We start from the raw sequence: 19,945 nt of genomic DNA, 5'->3' as shown, positions 1-19,945 counted from the left end.
TGAGTCTAGTAATCCTTTCTTTAAAAAGGCTAAAACAATTATTTTGGCATTGGAAAATCACAACCTTACATGAGAACTACAGGACACAGCTTTTTAGACTGGTCAGACATTTTAGCTATAAGATAATTCTGGGAATTGTAGTTCAGATAATAGCAAGTAAAACAGTGTTGCTTAGAGAGACCAAAATACCTTCACGGTAGTTTCAGTGATATATGTTGCATTTATGAGTTTAAAAAATTAGAACAGATTCATATCCATCTATTATTTAGAAACGAGTTGAAGCAAGAGATTAGTAATTAATAATTAAAAGGGTAAATAATAAATGACATAGATAAATCTTACAGAAAAGCATTATAAACTATGATGACACATAGTACGGTCCGCTGAAATGTAGTGATGAACTTTGATAGATTGTGGAAAACTGCACAAAGCCTATTCACATTCTCTTTACATGATTCTACAAAATTGGTCAGGAAAACCTGCAAAGCTACAAGATCTCTGACCCTGGCACATAGCCCCACAGGAATTGAATGTTTTTAGATGGTGGCACTTTAGATCTTGCTGAGATTACATGATATCAGAATACTCAGCACAATGCCACTCAAGGGCATGATGTAACTCTCAAACATATGAAAATGAATACCTTAAACTAAACCATTGTACTTCTATTGCACAAATGTAAAATAAACAATCAGACAACAGTAAGTTGGAACTCTCAAATATTACAAGCAGCAAACACATTAACTCACTGGTGGAATATTTCTTTAATCAGAACCCACTTACAGCTTGTGGTCTCTTTCCAGGAAGTTTGAATATTAAAATATAAATTTTACGTATTGGACAAAATAATTGTGGTCATCGCTAACTCTGTAGAATAGAAGGGGGAAATTACTGCCTGAATCTGGTCCTTCTGTCTTTTTCTTGCTCTGATAATATCTGTCTAGATAGATCTTTTTTCATATATTTATATGTTTGGGGTGGGATTATCTAAAAGCACTCACTGTTGGCCTAACTATATTCCCACTGCAATATGGGAGTTTTAATACAGACTTCAATGAGAACAGAGGTGGGTTGTTGCTGAGTGTTTTTGAAAAATCTCCCCCCGCCTTGACTTTGTGACCAATCTTTCACAAAGGATTAAAATGTGTAATTTGCATGCCTTCTACATTTAAAAGAAAATCGTTCATGGTGACACATAGTTAGAGTGAGTCAGCCCCGTATTTCCTGCAAATGCAAAATAACATGAAATAAAATGAAAAACAATGATTAAAATGACATAAAATGAAAAACTCCCCAGTGTAGGCATTTTAACCTGCCAGACTGGATCACAACATTACTCAGGACTGTCCCGGCCACTCCTCTGCCAGCATGACTGGTGGGGTGGGTGGGCCAAAAGTGAATGGCATTGCAACCCCATGCACCACGCCACAATTCCTGGAGCTGGGAGGTGGGCTGAGCCCTTTGGGTCAGGAGCCCCTGCTGCATGGTGAATGCAGGCTCACTCTACAACCACTCCTCAGCCCCCAGGGTCTTTTACTGCCCTGGGGGCAGGACCTGAGAAAATGAAGTAACAACAAATTCCGAGAAATAAAATGAAAAATTATAAAAAGATTTCACAGAGCTCTAACTATCAGCATAATTCTAGTGAAACAGAAGTGAGCAGCACTAAAAGTATATTCAGATATTGATACTAATTTCTGACACCTAAATTACAGAGATTAAAACAATGTCGAAACCAAACTTAAAAGGATATTTTTATTTATTAAAAATAATGTTAATTGGTTGGGAGGGTGTTTTGTTGTTTTTGTTGTTACCTTAAAACACTACAGGTGAACTCCCGGCCCTGTCAAAGTCAATAGCAAAATTCTCATTGACTTCACTGGGGCGGGATCCTCCCTACATTCTCCAAAAAAACCCAAACCTGTCCTCTGGACCCATTATGAAATAAAGGGCACTTGCTGTTTCATCACAGAGTTTTTTTTAAGATGTAGTTTTCATAGAACTATCTATCTGAAAAGACATACGTTTTATAAGCAGAAGCACCTGCTACACTGAAAGATCTGGGTCACATTCCACAATCCAAATCCCCTTGTAGGCAAATGACACAGAGGTTGGAAAATACCTTTGTCAGTGTGCAGGCATGTATACACCATGTTCCCAAACAAGCAGATTTCTAGCAAGCTGTGTAACGTATCTCCAGTTCAGTTAAGGTCAAAAAGTAATGTTCACAGGGATACTTCTGGAGGCTAGGCAGATCTTCAGGTATTTTAATATTAATGGTGACAGGGTTGCTGTGTTCCCAGTCAACCAAAAAAATGTAGCTAAAAAGAGTTCCTTGTTGAATACCCCCTAGTTTATCAAACAGAACTTTTTTTCACCTTCCTAGGCTTCCCTAATGTCTATCATAGTCTACATTATTTATTTGCCTTCACAGATAACCTCTTGTCAATACATGAGTTACTCTTCACCACGCTAGGCATTACTCACCTTCTTAACCACCTCTCTGTGCACATCAGTATTAATTCTTGTTCACAGCAACATGCAAACCGTTCTGTGACAGAAAATTAGCAGTAAAGCAAATTTTCTGCAACCCTGATCCAAAAGGCCTTCATAGTTAATGGAAAGACTCCATGTTTTATGTATTACAGCAGTCTTATAAAGGGTTTTTTTGGAATGGAATGGAGTGGAATATATTGTGTTTTGAAGGCAGAAGGTGGTGTTTTTTATTGGGGAAAAAATATTATAGAGTAACCTTCTGAGGTAAACATAACTACATCTTGAGAGAGGCATTCTTAGAAATTTTATGTAACAAAACTTGTGGGTTCCTTTTTAATTTTCATTTTGAATTGCGGTACAAAATCTTTATATATTTTACCCCCAAAAGTACACACCATCTATGTAAAAATCTTAAAAAAGAAAATTTGTATGTATTAGCCTATAGCATGGAAAACAAGAATGTCATTACAGTAAAACTTTGCTAGATTTAATTTGTCTCCTAATGAAAACAAATGAAATAGCAAAATAGCACCAATAAAGATTAATGTGCTACTTAAAGGTCAGTTAGAGCTCTTTAGGCGGAGAAAAAAGAAAGCTAGGTAAGACAATTAAATCTAAAACATGATTCAGAATACAAACCAGTGGTTCAATCCTAGTCCCATTGAAGTCAATAGCAACATTCACATTGACTTCAGTGGGGCTAGGATTTCACCCCAGGAGTAGTTCTGTTGAGTAAAGGTATCGTTTTTACTCAGCCACACTTCAAGGGAGAATTGTATATTAAAAAAATCAACGGTTTCAGGCCAAACTCAATCTACCACTTTCCGGGTAGCCAATATAAAGTACACAGGTTGCGCCTAATATGATCACAGCATCTTAAATCCGTGAGCAAATGTGGTGCTGAATTCTGAACAAGTTGCAAGCTATAGAGAAGCCCTCCTAAGCAGCGGTAATAAAACACCAGTCATGGGAGCGTGTGTTCCTGTTACAAAATAAATAAGTGCGTAGCAGTAGCCTATGCAAATTACACAACAGAAAAAACACATTAGACCCTCATGCAAACAACACATGGTTTACCATGGAAATGATACAGTCACTCCAGGATTCTTAACCTACCTCACTAAAGGAAGAGAGAACTTCCTCATAACATCAGCTTGTGTCCAGACGCAAGACTTCTATTTACCCCATACTGGGGACAAGGCAGCTGTGATACATCCAGCTGGTAGTGTCATTCCGTGACGGAGATGTGCAGAATGTATGGGGTCCATGGGGCATGAGAGACATGTATTTGTTTAGATCGCAAGCTGTTTGGGGCAGGGACTCTCTTTTTATTGTGTGTTGTATTGCACCTAACACAATGGCGTGCTGTTCCATTACTAGGATTCTGTATGGTACCAATAATAATAATAATTAATAATGAGACAGCTGTGTGTCACCAGCATACTGGTGATATTCTCCCCATGTTGAGAAACTATGTCACTGGAAGGTCTCTCACTGAATGTAGTATTAACAATCATGCATGTTAGCTAATGAAACATTTAATGATTTATATTTTATAGTACCTCATGCAACTCTTTGCATTGAGATTCAGGGTTAACTTCCTCTTAGGTCATTGTATGGGCAAACTATCTGTGGGGATACAGGTGCGTGCTCTCTGCATGAATATATAGCCCAGTGTTCAGTGTTACAAATACATTCTCTTAAGAGCCACATAGTTTTTTTTTTATTGATACACTGGAATTGTAAAAGATTGTGGATCAAGGCTATTAATATAGAAAGGGAAAAATACCAAGGGAAGCAATGAGCTAAAAAGAATATAATTTTTTTATCAAACGCATGGCTCTGAGCAGTAGGAGGAAACTTTAATAAAAATGCTGCATCATCCTAGATTAATTTCAGACTAGGAATAAGATATATTTTTTAACAGGGCACATAGATTAACCATTGGAACAATTTAACTAGAGGTGTAGTGGATTCTTGATCACTTCTTATCTTTAAATCAAGACTGCTTGTCTTTTAAAAAGGTATATTATGGCTCAAACAGAAGTTATGGTCTTGATACAGAAATTGTTGGGTGAGGTTCTTTAGCCTGTGTATGCAGGTCAGATTAAATACATGATCATAACGGTCCCCTCTGGCCTTAAAATCTGTGAATCTATTAAAATTGATGGATAATATAATCAGACAAACTAATATGATTGTAATTGTATTTTATCTTTTCCTCTCTCTTTGCAGGTGCTTAGGGTAGTTCGACTTATAAAGATTTCTCCTGCTTTGGAGGATTTTGTGTATAAGATATTTGGTCCTGGAAAAAAACTTGGGAGCTTGGTTGTATTCACTGCCAGCCTTTTAATTGTAATGTCAGCAATTAGTTTACAGATGTTCTGCTTTGTGGAAGAACTGGACAGATTTACAACTTTTCCAAGGGTAAGTATAAGAAGGATTGACTACTTCACTAGTTATCTTATTACAGGTCTATCTTTCTGTCTAATCTAGTTTTCATCATGATGAAAGCTTATTACCTTATAGAAGATCAAATAATAGTATGGTCTTTGCTGTGTGGTTCTGTTTTCCTGCAGACCCACAATAGTAAAGAGAAATTTGAGTTGGGCTGTTTTGTTTGTTTGTCTATTGCTGAAGGAAGTCTAAGGTGTACAGATGTAGATATAATGGCACAGCAAAAAGTATGGGTCTAACGATGGTCAAGGATACAATGGAGAGAGCATGCATGTGTGGAATAGTGTATACGTGTGGAATGTTCCACTTGGACATGATATATAACTAGGGTTGGCAGAAATCAATTTTAATGACTTATAATAGTTACAAATATTAATTTTGATTTTTAAGCATTTTTAAAATTTTAATCTATTTAAAATTTTAACAGTTGCGGGAAATTATGGGGGAGGGGCAAGCAATAATTAATGGCGGTAGACGTTGAGGTTCAAAAAGTTAAAGCTTTATAACCACTAAAAAAAACAAATTGTCAGCATCACATGTCAAAATATATACAGTATATATCCTTAATTCAAACTCTAGTAAGTTCTTCAGCAGCATTTTTCTTACTTTGCCTATCCGCAGAATTTGATTATCAATGGAAGTATTTTTGCCAGTTTATGTATGCAGTGAAATCGACGATTACTCATATTTACCAATAAATAGCTAATACTTCCAAGCTTATATGTACCTTTGGTATTATGAAAAATGGTTGCTCTTGATATGCACAAGAATGTGTATTTTAGGCAAGGTTGTAAAATCTGCCTGCATTGCCAAAGTATGCATCCACCTTTTGGGCATAAATAAATACTGTGGGCATGACATGAAATCAGAATGAAACTCTGAAATTCAGTAGAAATTGTAGCTAATATACTGTTATATTATTTATTATATATTAATATACTGTAAAGTGAAACACACTGTTTTGAATGAAAATACTGCCATTTCTTTAATACTATATTAGACTGAGTGTACATGGATTGGTTCCATTGACACTTTATTGCTTTCAATCATCCTATATTGGTTTCATAGTATATCTGTTTTAGTGAAAGTGCATTGGTTGGAACAATTAAATAGGAATGAATAAGGCAGCCTCAAGAGTCACGCATTTAACAAACAAAATAGTGAAGCAACAATTTCTAATGATCTCCTTTATTACATGTCTGGGATGTTAGCCACCAAAAGTGAGACAAAAAATAGATATGCTAAGGGAAGAAATGTTATGCTACAATTCCAATTCTAGAAAGCCTGGCTAGAAAAAGAGTTAGTAGGGTCATTACAAATGTAATTAGGTTTCATTTTCAAACACTGGAGAAGGAAGAGAAAACAGAACGCTAGGAGGCAAGTGTATAAAAAAAATAATCAGGCTTCTGCCTAATTGCAGTGATAATGCCACGAGTTATATTGTACTGTCAACTCCAATGTATAGTTTTAGGAGAACCTTTGATAGTAAATTGAAAGTCTGAAACGTCTGTGCACTTGATTTCTAGCATGTGTTTAAGTTTTGAACTACGAAAATGTCAGTGAAAACCCCTAAGAGAATTATAGTTACATAATCAAGGTAAGAGATCCTCACAGCAACTTGCAGATTTTAACTGACGTATTGATCTGTGAAAGCTCAAGTTTAAACAAACATTGTCATGCTCTACCATGCTATTAGTAAACTTTTACATTAATGTGGACATTTTTACCCACATTTATTTTATTAACATATTCATTTTTGGCAAAGGTATGTAGGTACTGAAATATACTGTCCAAAGGAAAAGAGGATATTCCCGTTAATGGATTATTGAGATGCTAAAAGACAGAACAATACGAATTTAATATTTTTCTGCTTGAATTCTCAATTGAATATAAGATGGATTACCAATAGCAGTGTATCAGTGGAAGTCAAATTAAAATGTTTTAAAATACATCTCATATGATAGTTTGACTTAATAGTCTTCAGTTATTCTTTTTCTGAATATTATTCTTTTACTGTATACAAATTCACTAAAGCATGAGGGTTTGGGAAATATAATCGGTAATGTGTGTTTTCCTTTTGTAGTTCTACTGCTTTGGGACCTCTGATGTAATGAATGAAAATTTACTGTTAAGAAAATTGAATTTGGGGTGAAATTTGACCTGTCAATGTCTCTTTAAAGTGTCTCCCTCTTACAAAGGTTGGGGGACTACCGTTAACATAGTAATCTCATTGATTTCAGTAAGATTCTTCAACTGAATGACTACAGAACCAGTCTTGCGGCAAACATACATACTAGTAAACATAAAATTATAAAATTATTCTGTTTAAAGATTCTGGAATGTATTATTTTCAAATTGTGCTTGCAAAAATAGCTTTACTATCAGAGAGGGCAAGCATGACGTTGGGTTCATATATGCAGAGTGTGTTATTATAGATTTATAGGGGCTTGCCCTGATGCAAGAATTAATCTGAAATGGCAGGCACAATTGACATGGTGGGTTTTGCAGTTCCTGAAATGCTGAGGACTGTTACACTTACAAAAAGGATGACAATGTAGGGTAAATTTTGAACCTTAACACTAAAGTCCTTTTGAGACTGAAACAGTAGACTAAAAATAAAATCCGCCCTTAACCATAAATATCCTACAATGAAGCACAGTATGGGTTTTGGAAACAATAGGCCTCCTTCTTTCACTAATGCCTATAAATTGCATGTTTTCACATGGTTGTATGAACAGTCAATAAGCACAAGCTCAGTGTTGCTCTGGTTACAAATTCCAGTGTTCTTTTGATCGGTGCTGCTTCTCAGATGGCCTAACTTCATCTTTATGTCTATACTAAGAGCACAAAATACAGATGTTTACTTTACTGCTATTAACAGATCCATCTTCTTTGTATTTTTAGGAACCATCTCCCCAAATGAATAAAATAGCAAAGTATTCTACAGTGTCTTGTATAGCATTATTGAGCTATATTCTGCTAGAGAGAGAGAGAGAGAGAGCTATATTCTTGGTTTACACACTATACAGTGATCAAAATATTCCATTTGAGCAATATTTTTTAAGTCTAAATTAAGTGAAAGGCCAGACACTACACTGAAAAACAAACCACTGCTGGGAAGTGTTGTTACTGTATCCAAATAGATACTCTGTCACAATTACCTTGATTTGCTTTAAGAGAACGACAAATTAAGACATGAAGAAAGAAAAAACACCATTTCTGTCTTCTCAGCCTGTATGAGCCCTAGAGAGAAAAAAAGGAGCAGCTGAACTATAGGTACAGAGAGCGAGAGATGTTGAAAGATATAAATAAGTTAGGTACCAAACTTCCATTTGTGCCTTTGAACAGCTCTGCTAAGACTGCTTAGAAATTTCAAGGTGAACTACACAGAAAATAGAAGGGATCATTGTAGTTTCATAGTTACCTACACCTCTGAAAGCAGATTGCATTTCTCTGAATCTTGGGGACAAACATTAGCTGCTCCAGTGTGAGTGAAAAGAGGATCAGAATTTAAAAATGGGTCCAAAATAACATAGAAACCCATGGTCAAATCCTGTCCCCATTGAAGTCAATGGCAAAACATCCATTGACTTTAGTATGATCAGGATTTCACTCCTGGGGCTGAGGCTGAAAGAGGCTCAGCTAGAGACACATTAGTTCCACACAATCATAAAAAAACTTTTTTGTTAGTTCTTAAATGATGAATTGTTTACTCTTTAGAGCCATTACTATGTAATACCTATTGAGGTGTTTTTACAGGCTGACCTTTCTTATCATGGTATGTTACTGAATTCTTCTTGGGTATGTAGCAGGGTGGAAGAGGGGAGTGGTAGGGGAGAGAGAGCAAGCATTTATACAACAGTGGTCCTAAATCCTCATTTTAGATTTTAGTGGGACTGCTCATGAGGAAGGCCAGTAGGATTCGGCCCATGATACTTTGCATACAAGCATACTTATTGAACAAGTGCTCTGTAAGTGAACCTTAGATTTTGTAAAACTACACATTTCCCCCCTTTATCTATAGTCATTTGTGGGGCATTATCTGTTTAATGGATGGACAAAAAAATCAGAATTGTCACACATTTCATATAACATGCCCTATTTGCAGATCTTCCACTTCATACAAATGCAGTTTGACGACCATCATCAAAACAGCTAATTAAGTAATGGGGCATAAAGACTCATAGAAACTGACAGTCTTTTCCATAACATGAATTAATTCCGAAGTCCTCCATTTGCATAAATCTCTAAGTCTCATTTTCACAGCTGTTAGTTCTGTCAGCTAGATAGTTGCATTTCATTTTAACATAAATGGTTAGAAATGTACCTTTCAACTAAAAATATCTTTTTCTGAAAGGAAGATTGCTGGGTACAAAACACAAAATCATTATTCACTGCCATATTATTTTCTTTAAGCTAATGTTTTTCCAATATAGGGAACTTTAATAATATGAGGAAAGATTTAAATTTATTTAAAGGATATCATTAGAACTAACCACATTATATATTACAATTTTAAATGGAAGGCTAAGTTTTCATCACATTGAAAGGGTACTTTTCAACTTAAAAAATAAATTTATGTAGATTTTACAGAGAAAACGTGCAGTAATATATTAAAGATATCTATACACCTTGAAGCAAATAATTAAAATAGAAGTTTCCCATTAAAAAAGAGATTAAATAATAATAAGTAATTCAGATATAATTAATAAAGGCTAAACTGGTTCAACAATCATTAGTCACACACACAGAGGTTGTGAGCCAGAAGTAAATGAGAATAACTTTAATGTAGTATCCCTCACTTTTTGCTTCAGTGGGGTGGGGTGGCCACATCAGATTAGTAGGATATAGCCACCTCTGTGTCCCAGGCCAGCTTTAGGGAAAATGGCACCCTGGGAGAACTTGTATTTTGGTGCCCTTTCTTTGGTTTTAAGTACAGATACACAGTACGATCACACACGTTGAGTTTACTGGGGAAGCTTTTAAGTTACAGTAGGGACTGTGTGCATCTACAGCAGAGACTGCTGCAAATGGCACAGGCAGTCCGTACGCTCAGCACTGGCTCAGTGTAGCCCCTGAGCCTCTGGCACCAGCAGCGAGAATGCCAGACTGGCAACCGTATGAAGCACTAGGGGGATGGCAGCGCTGCCAGGCACAAACTGAAACACAGCACAGCACACACCCGGCACTGCGTGTATTTCCCTGATCCTACCTAGGGATCCCCACTGACTCTGCTCCTCAACATCTTCCAATTTCAGATGCCGCTATGTACCCCTAGGAGCGCTCGCCACTAACCTGGGCACACCCTGTCCTCCCCTGCTCCAAGGCCATTTGGGGCTGCTGAACAGCTACATTGGCAGGTGGGCTGCACCAGGCAGCCCAGGGTGAGTGCAGGGAGTGAGACGCCAGGCAGAAGCAGCTCTCCTCCTGGTGCTCTCCTCACATCCTTCCCAGCACAAACCAGCACATGGCACAGCCCTGGCCCCAGCCCACCCTGCAGGGCACTCCCCCGGGCCCACTGGGGCTCCCGCAGCTCACCCCCAGAGCAGACCTTCCCAACCTGCAAATTGCAACAACACCCCCCACATCTTCAGCTTCTCCCCCAGCTGGAAGCCAACCCAACCCACCTGCCCCCTCTGCCAATCTGGGACACTGCTCGGGCCAACAAGCCCTACAAATTGAGAGCGGAGCCTGGCCAGTGGGCGCAAGCCTCTGACCCTGACTGGGCACTGGCACCCTCTTAACCATGGTGCCCCCTGACCAGGGCGGCACCCTGGACAGTTGCCCATATCACCCACCCATAAGTCTGGCCCTGCTGCATCCTGAGAAGATCAGGGGGCAGTGGTAGAGATACTTAACCCTCCCAGTTCCAAATAGCGGTGGGCAGGGGGAAGGTGACACTGGGCAGAGGTTTGGCCATTGTCTTCCTTCCCCCTCTTATACCACTGGTTATCTCAGAGGAGGCTGAACAGCTTGACTAGTTCACCTACCCACTCCCTGTCAATAAAAGGCCCCTCCTGGGTGGAGGTTGCCAGCTTGTTACTGCGGCTGATAACTGGGCCTATGTATTTGTCCAAAGTGTGAGCTCAGCTGTAAAAAGTAAGTGAAAGCTCATAAAGTGTCATAAATGTTGACGCGAAAAGTTGCAAAAGAGAGACAAACTGAATTAGTACAAACAAAAAGGCCTCCTGATATAATTCAATGACTGTATTAAGGTTATTCCTGATAAACAGAATCATAGAATCATAGAATCATAGAATATCAGGGTTGGAAGGGACCCCAGAAGGTCATCTAGTCCAACCCCCTGCTCAAAGCAGGACCAATTCCCAGTTAAATCATCCCAGCCAGGGCTTTGTCAAGCCTGACCTTAAAAACCTCTAAGGAAGGAGATTCTACCACCTCCCTAGGTAACGCATTCCAGTGTTTCACCACCCTCTTAGTGAAAAAGTTTTTCCTAATATCCAATCTAAACCTCCCCCACTGCAACTTGAGACCATTACTCCTCGTTCTGTCATCTGCTACCATTGAGAACAGTCTAGAGCCATCCTCTTTGGAACCCCCTTTCAGGTAGTTGAAAGCAGCTATCAAATCCCCCCTCATTCTTCTCTTCTGCAGGCTAAACAATCCCAGCTCCCTCAGCCTCTCCTCATAACTCATGTGTTCCAGTCCCCTAATCATTTTTGTTGCCCTTCGCTGGACTCTCTCCAATTTATCCACATCCTTCTTGAAGTGTGGGGCCCAAAACTGGACACAGTACTCCAGATGAGGCCTCAACAATGTCGAATAGAGGGGAACGATCACGTCCCTCGATCTGCTCGCTATGCCCCTACTTATACATCCCAAAATGCCATTGGCCTTCTTGGCAACAAGGGCACACTGCTGACTCATATCCAGCTTCTCGTCCACTGTCACCCCTAGGTCCTTTTCCGCAGAACTGCTGCCTAGCCATTCGGTCCCTAGTCTGTAGCTGTGCATTGGGTTCTTCCGTCCTAAGTGCAGGACCCTGCACTTATCCTTATTAAACCTCATCAGATTCCTTTTGGCCCAATCTTCCAATTGGTCTAGGTCCTTCTGTATCCTATCCCTCCCCTCCAGCGTATCTACCACTCCTCCCAGTTTAGTATCATCCGCAAATTTGCTGAGAGTGCAATCCACACCATCCTCCAGATCATTTATGAAGATATTGAATAAAACCGGCCCCAGGACCGACCCTTGGGGCACTCCACTTGATACCGGCTGCCAACTAGACATGGAGCCATTGATCACTACCCGTTGAGCCCAACAATTTAGCCAGCTTTCTACCCACCTTATAGTGCATTCATCCAGCCCATACTTCCTTAACTTGCTGACAAGAATACTATGGGAGACCGTGTCAAAAGCTTTGCTAAAGTCAAGAAACAATACATCCACTGCTTTCCCTTCATCCACAGAACCAGTAATCTCATCATAAAAGGCGATTAGATTAGTCAGGCATGACCTTCCCTTGGTGAATCCATGCTGGCTGTTCCTGATCACTTTCCTCTCATGCAAGTGCTTCAGGATTGATTCTTTGAGGACCTGCTCCATGATTTTTCCAGGGACTGAGGTGAGGCTGACTGGCAGAACAGTAAGGGATCAGAAATCAGTAAACCAAAATTAGCATGTTGGAAATTAGGCCTAATTGGTGGACAAAATAATGAGGGAGGGGGTTGTTCCATCCATCACTCCCTTCTGCAGTCCCCACAAAAAGCCACCATCATGGCAGCAACCCACACCATCTCTCAGATACTGGACCTGTGTCCTAATCCTGAGAGATGTCCTACCAGACCAGGCAAGAGAGAGGGAACCCATGTCATCACCACCTCCAATGGCTCCAGCTAAATCCGAACCACTATCTGAGATGTGAGACTTTGTCTCCCTCCCGCTACCCCAACATGTCCTGTTTTCTTCCCAACCTTATTTTTAACTCTTCTCTCTCTCTCTCTCTCTCTCTCTTTTTTTTTTCTTTCTGTCTAATAAAGGTCTGGCTTAGCTGGCCAAGACTGCATACTCTCTATCACTACAGTCAGCCTATGACCAGAGAGGCAGCTAAATGAAATGCCCTAAACAGCCCAGTGCTGGTGCAAGTTTGCCACGTCTCAGACTGGCTGATAAAACCATGTCCTGTGCCTATGTTTTTTCAACAGCGAGCTTGCGAGTGAGAGTTAAAGCCAGAGACAGAAGCTGCATTTTCTATCTTTACTATTCTTTTCTGTTCTGTCTGGTGTATGCTTATATTGTTTTGTCTTTTAGGAAATAAAATCAGACTTTAACAACAGCAACAATGACAGCTGCAGCCCATCTCAACTAACTTCTTCATTTCCCAAAAAGGACAGTTATTACCATCTTAAAAGACTGTCAGACAAGTGGGTTTTTCCTTCTAAAAACTCTGTCCAGCTAAAGGAAAGGGAACAAGGGATATTATTAAAATTAAAGCCCTATTTAATACTTTACCTATTTTTCCTTGTATTCTGTTAAAAGGTTAAAATGATTTTTAATGGTATGTTTGCCATGTTACTAAGCAGGCTGAGGTCTCTGTATAGCAAACCCTGAACCTTGTTTAAACTGTTAAATGTTGGTCAGTGACTGGGTTATGTTAAAACCTTTGACTCTTTGGGCCCATATATTCCATCTAAATTAATGCGGTTGCACCTTCATTCCAGTGGCTAAGATTCTGACAGATGGACTGGATCCTTTAATTGGTTTACAGACTCTTGTTTGTGGACAGCTATCCTCCCTGTTTCCTGGTTTCTGGATATAAGTTAGCCATCTTCCCACAAATTAAGCCCTGTTGGTTATGTTTATTGATAACGTTGCAACCTGCTACTTAAATGCATCCATTGTTGGTGGGGTCTTTCTCATCCGAAAACTCTGATTTATCCCAGGTGCTCCTCTGCTTTGCTTCTCATAGGAAGTTGGTACTTTCAGTTTGAACCAGCCCTGAAGGCTTGCTTGGTGTGTGATTCAACTCTGAAAAGTACTGTGTAAAACTGGCACCATCTTACTTAACAGATAGGTTTAATAGTTTTATTCAGAGTTGTATGTGCTTACTCTAGTGACACAACTATGTGTTTACTACTTCTTACTCCAGTTAGCACTGCAAAACTATAACAGAAATGAGAAATTTAGCTGGATTTCAGTCAGCTGAATCTGCACAAGCTCCCTGAGGGCAGTAGGAACGTAGAGGTGTCTGAGGACATAATCTGAAGACATTTGAGCTGTGAAACCTTTATTACTAGTCATGAGGTACAGAGAAGAAAAATCTCAGCCTGACTCTCAGAACCCATGTTGAGTTGGCAGAGCTGTCAGTTCGAGAAATTACTTTACTTAAAAAACTAAGCAGTGTTGATATGGAAGTCACTGAGTGTCAAACATGGAACACCACAGCACCACAATTACCATTTTTGCCATTAGGTTTGAGCATAGCACTGTGTTTTAACTTGATGCTCCTTCAAGGACATAAAAATCCCACAATATTTCAACTTGCATTTATGAAACACCATTCTGCAGGAACATGGGTTGATTACATTCATGTGAAGGGCTTTTCTGGTGGTGGTTCTCAAGGAATCCAACAAGAAATGCTTTGTGAGTACTATTGCCTGTGCTGGCTAGGCACAATGAACATAGATTAAATATCTCTACATCACAACAAGCTGTTGAATCGAGCAACCATAATGGCAAGCGACATCATGAGCTTCTCATTTCAGTTTCTCACATACTTTGTTTTTGTGTTCTATACTTCACTAAAATCTTACCTTAGACCATTGCTGCTTACCTGGAAAGAAAGTCAGTCTTGATATTAGACAACAGTGAAAAAGGAAAAGAAGCAGTTTAATAGACAGTTTGGTCACAGCCAAAGATTCGAACTCGCAAGATCTGGAGATTTTTTTAGATACATTAATTAAACTTCGTTTACAGGAGCATAGTACTTGACCAGTCTTTGCTTCTGTCTGTGGCGCTCCTATGGTATTGATTGAAAAACATACAGTGCTTGCTGCAATCGTAACCAAAACATTTTCTCTTGAATGGTATCCGTGGTAATTTGTCTTTTCCTGTGCTGAACAAAATAGTAGGACACCAGAAAGAGCTACCGGCTAAAGAATTTTCTCACATATTCGGACAGATTCTGATCTATGCTGTGGTCTCTTTGTCCTGCACCACCAGCATAAAGCTGCCCTGCACCTGGCTTAGTTAGCCATGGGAAGATTAACCCAGTGGAGGGGAGCTGCTGGTGGTATAGAGCTGACCAGGATAAATAGGGCATGGTTAAGGCTCTCCATCCTTCCTGGTGATCCCTAGGTCCGATATAGGTCATTAGAAGGGATCCTAGAAATCCATTTGCCATGGAAAAACATGGGAAAACACAGAATTTGCATTTTTACAGAGAATCTTTAGTTTTTACATTTTATGAAAAAATAAAAACATATACAGTAGAATGAATCCCGTTTATCCAAGCCTCCATTATCCATTATCCTGCTCTCCATATTAACAAAAAGGGGCTGACAGCGGGAGGCCTGGGTCCATGACCAAGTACTGAATTTGGGTTGTGAGGTGACATTTAAAACCCAGGTTGTCTTGATTTTTCTGAGGTTATTGCCTGACTGTGACCTGAAAATCATAACACATATCTCCAGCACTGAGTATAGACTGCAATGAACTCTACTGTACTTTGGTGTGCCGATCAAGTAGATCCTTGGCCTACATGTTATGAAGAAAATGGCAACAGATGGGATCTGCCTAACCTGCTGCATTGCTCTATTTAATGGTTGTCTTTAATGGTGCATGGATCCAGCTTAAGTTTTGAGTTTTAACATACAAATCTGTAAATAAACTGGGTTCCTCATATACTATCAAGCTCCTAATGACAGCTGGCCGAAAAATTTCAAACATTGTCAATGAAAAATGTGTTCCATTTTCTGACCAGCTGTACTGTTTACGTGGTATGTACCATTTCACCCTTAGTTAATGAGGCGTTTGACCTCTGGTGCTGAGTGCCATTGAAAAATCTGTACCAAAAGTGCTAAGTAAAAAGTCAATAGGGCTTTGCATAGTTTTGGAGATCAGCTTCCATGTAACAGCTTGAAGGACAGGGCCCACAGTTTTTATTGTGTTTTCAAAGTGCCTGTAATGGTTTGCCAGGCAGGAGCCATGAATGTAACTTTTATCACTTTATGAAAACATTTAATCATACAGCTTTATTACAGGCATAAAGATCCAGTGTTTTGCTTCATATTTAGAATGTGAAAACAGTACTTAAAATAAACTGACCTACTCATAAACTGACAGAGCAATAAACCCCTGGAAACAATATCTTGACTGATCCTCAAACCCATCAAAGTCTTTATATTTCATCAACTATGGAGGATATCAAGCTTCATGTTGACTAAGAAAGTTGAGACTGTGTTTACAGTTGTAAACTGTTACAGTTCAGTCAAATATTGGACTATTTGTGTCTGCCTCTGCACTGAAAATTGTGTGTAATCCTCATTCACAGATTTGAAATCCACTCCTTTGTTTATCAAGATAACAATAACTGGATTTTCTGCTTTGTCAAATCTACTCCATATAACTTTGATGGTTGTCCATAGAATTATTTTAATGCAGTGCATGCAGCTATAATATACTTGTGATTCTTTTCTCCTGTAGGCATTCATGTCAATGTTCCAGATCCTTACACAGGAAGGATGGGTGGATGTCATGGATCAGACTCTTAATGCTGTAGGACATATGTGGGCACCTGTAGTTGCTATTTACTTTATACTTTATCATCTTTTTGCTACTCTGGTAAGTTTTGACCTGCAAATTTTCAGTGCTTTCCTTTGCTGCAAATTGCTGAATATTTCTTGTCTTGTGTATTTTACTCAGCTAGCTACATGTTATTGTCGTGTTCATTCTTAACTTTTTATGAAGGGACATGGGATTAATTCTTTGATGTATCATAGAATCATAGAATCATAGAATATCAGGGTTGGAAGGGACCCCAGAAGGTCATCTAGTCCAACCCCCTGCTCAAAGCAGGACCAATTCCCAGTTAAATCATCCCAGCCAGGGCTTTGTCAAGCCTGACCTTAAAAACCTCTAAGGAAGGAGATTCTACCACCTCCCTAGGTAACGCATTCCAGTGTTTCACCACCCTCTTAGTGAAAAAGTTTTTCCTAATATCCAATCTAAACCTCCCCCACTGCAACTTGAGACCATTACTCCTCGTTCTGTCATCTGCTACCATTGAGAACAGTCTAGAGCCATCCTCTTTGGAACCCCCTTTCAGGTAGTTGAAAGCAGCTATCAAATCCCCCCTCATTCTTCTCTTCTGCAGGCTAAACAATCCCAGCTCCCTCAGCCTCTCCTCATAACTCATGTGTTCCAGTCCCCTAATCATTTTTGTTGCCCTTCGCTGGACTCTCTCCAATTTATCCACATCCTTCTTGAAGTGTGGGGCCCAAAACTGGACACAGTACTCCAGATGAGGCCTCAACAATGTCGAATAGAGGGGAACGATCACGTCCCTCGATCTGCTCGCTATGCCCCTACTTATACATCCCAAAATGCCATTGGCCTTCTTGGCAACAAGGGCACACTGCTGACTCATATCCAGCTTCTCGTCCACTGTCACCCCTAGGTCCTTTTCTGCAGAACTGCTGCCTAGCCATTCGGTCCCTAGTCTGTAGCTGTGCATTGGGTTCTTCCGTCCTAAGTGCAGGACCCTGCACTTATCCTTATTGAACCTCATCAGATTCCTTTTGGCCCAATCTTCCAATTGGTCTAGGTCCTTCTGTATCCTATCCCTCCCCTCCAGCGTATCTACCACTCCTCCCAGTTTAGTATCATCCGCAAATTTGCTGAGAGTGCAATCCACACCATCCTCCAGATCATTTATGAAGATATTGAATAAAACCGGCCCCAGGACCGACCCTTGGGGCACTCCACTTGATACCGGCTGCCAACTAGACATGGAGCCATTGATCACTACCCGTTGAGCCCGACAATTTAGCCAGCTTTGAAACCTATCATGAAACCTAGCCTTAATCTTTGTGGTACATGGTGGTCAACCTTGGTCTGGTGTGAGGTTTTCTGGATAACACCAAACTCCCACTGTAACATAATACTATAACTGTTAACTACCATGGGCCCTCATAGTTCAAATGATCACAGAGTGAAACAAGGGCTATTTATCATGCAGAGATGCCCTCTTCAGTTTCATTGCATTCCTTTCACAGCTGTAATTAAACTGAAGAAAATAAGTTTAAAGCCTCATGGTACAAATTGTTAATTAGAAATCAGTATAATGCTTTTTCTATGATAGATGCAGAAATGAACACATGGGAAATATGTGATGCAGCCTATTAACTAATAAAACAATAAAAATTAATAGAGCAACTCCTGGATCTGTATGAAAGTTTGGATTACAGTAACTCCTCACTTAACATTGTAGTTATGTTCCTGAAAAATGCGACTTTAAGAGAAACAATGTTAAGTGAATCTAGTTTCCCCATAAGAATTAATGTAAATGGGGGGGTTAGGTTCCAGGGAAATATTTTTTTGGCCAGACAAAAGACTATACACACACACACACACAGAATGTAAGTTTTAAACAAACAATTTAATACTATACACAGCAATGAAGCTTGGCTGAGGTGGTGAAGTCAGAGGGTGGGATATTTCACAGGGAATGCCTTAGTGCTAAATGATGAACTAGCAATTGGCTGAGCCCTCAAGGGTTAACTCGTTGTTAAAGTAGCTTCACACTCTACAAGGCAGGAGAAATGGAGGGAGGGGAAACAGCACGGCAGACATAGAGACACACACCATGTGTGTGTGTGTGTGTGTGTGTGTGTGAGAGAGAGAGAGAGAGAGAGAGAGAGATGCGCATTTCCCTTTTAAGTACACTGACCCACTCTTAAGTACACTGCCTTGTTAAGTTAATCAGCAAGCTGAGACCACAGCTGCTGCCAGGAAACTCCCTCCGTCCTGAGCCCTGTTCTGTGTCCCCCTGCTCTATGGAGATGGAGTAAGTGGGGTGCAGGAGCAAGGGGGAGGGGGCACCCTGACATTAGCCCTCCTCTTCTCCCTCCCCCCCCCCAGCAAGCAGGAGGCTCGGGGAGCAGCTCCAAGGCAGAGGGCAGGAGCAGCACATGGCAGTGTGGGGAGGGACAGCTGAACTGCTGGCAATTGGTAGCCTGCTGGGCAGCTGCCGCACAGGGAACTTAGGGGAGTGGGGAGCTGATAGGGGTGGCTGCCGGTCCACCCTGGTTCTAAGCCCCCACCAGCTAGCTGCAACGGGCTGCTCTTTCTGCAAGGAGTGGACAAAGCAGGCAGCTGCCAAACGTTATAAGGGAGCATTGCACAACTTTAAATGAGCAAGTTCCCTAATTGATCAGCAACGTAACAACAAAACAACGTTAACTGGGACGACTTTAAGTGAGGAGTTACTGTATATCTAAAGACATCTTTCCTGGGTGTGCTGCAAATGGGCAAGGTTATGTCTATCTAGGTAGAGAGCAGAAGGAAAAGCAGTTCTGCAAAAACTCTAGATAAGTTAAGGCCTTAGTACTGTTTTTCAGATGCTAACCACAGAAAACACCACAATCCAATCCATGATCACCTTAGTTTCCATCAGTCCCTAAGACTAAATAATAGATGCATTTACCACTAGTTTCCCATGGTGCTCATCATATATTTTGTTTTAAAAATAAGAATATTCTTATTCCTATTTTCCCTGTCCTCCATTCCTTTCTCTGACTTTCAGAACCTTCCTACCTTGTCTACAGTATCGATTTTATTATCTGACTTACTCTATGTTTACCTATGTACATACACCCAGTTTTCTGTTGTTTGCTTTACTGATTATAGAATTTCACCTGCACCATACCAAGAAGCTGAGTCCTTTCATATGGGCCAAAATCCTGATCCAATAACAGATGCCAGTAAGGGGCATCTGATTCTCTTACAGCTACTTATCCAGATCATCACCAAA

At 40.1% G+C, this 19,945-nt stretch overlaps 1 protein-coding gene across 2 annotated transcripts in view; it reads left to right on the top strand.

The window, feature by feature from the left end:
• NALCN (sodium leak channel, non-selective) overlaps window positions 1-19,945 on the top strand; it is a 345,519-nt gene that overhangs the window by 213,205 nt on the left and 112,369 nt on the right. For both annotated transcript variants that reach the window (XM_073348939.1, XM_073348928.1), the window contains 2 exons: window positions 4,732-4,923; window positions 16,618-16,755. In XM_073348939.1, coding sequence (XP_073205040.1) covers window positions 4,732-4,923; window positions 16,618-16,755 — 330 coding nt within the window. The remainder of the gene's footprint in view (window positions 1-4,731; window positions 4,924-16,617; window positions 16,756-19,945) is intronic.

This window comes from Lepidochelys kempii, chromosome 1 (genome assembly GCF_965140265.1).
Source record: "Lepidochelys kempii isolate rLepKem1 chromosome 1, rLepKem1.hap2, whole genome shotgun sequence".
Classification (NCBI taxonomy): domain Eukaryota; kingdom Metazoa; phylum Chordata; order Testudines; family Cheloniidae; genus Lepidochelys; species Lepidochelys kempii.
Note: the sequence above shows the minus strand (reverse complement) of the source record. Positions and strands in the feature narration are given on the sequence as shown.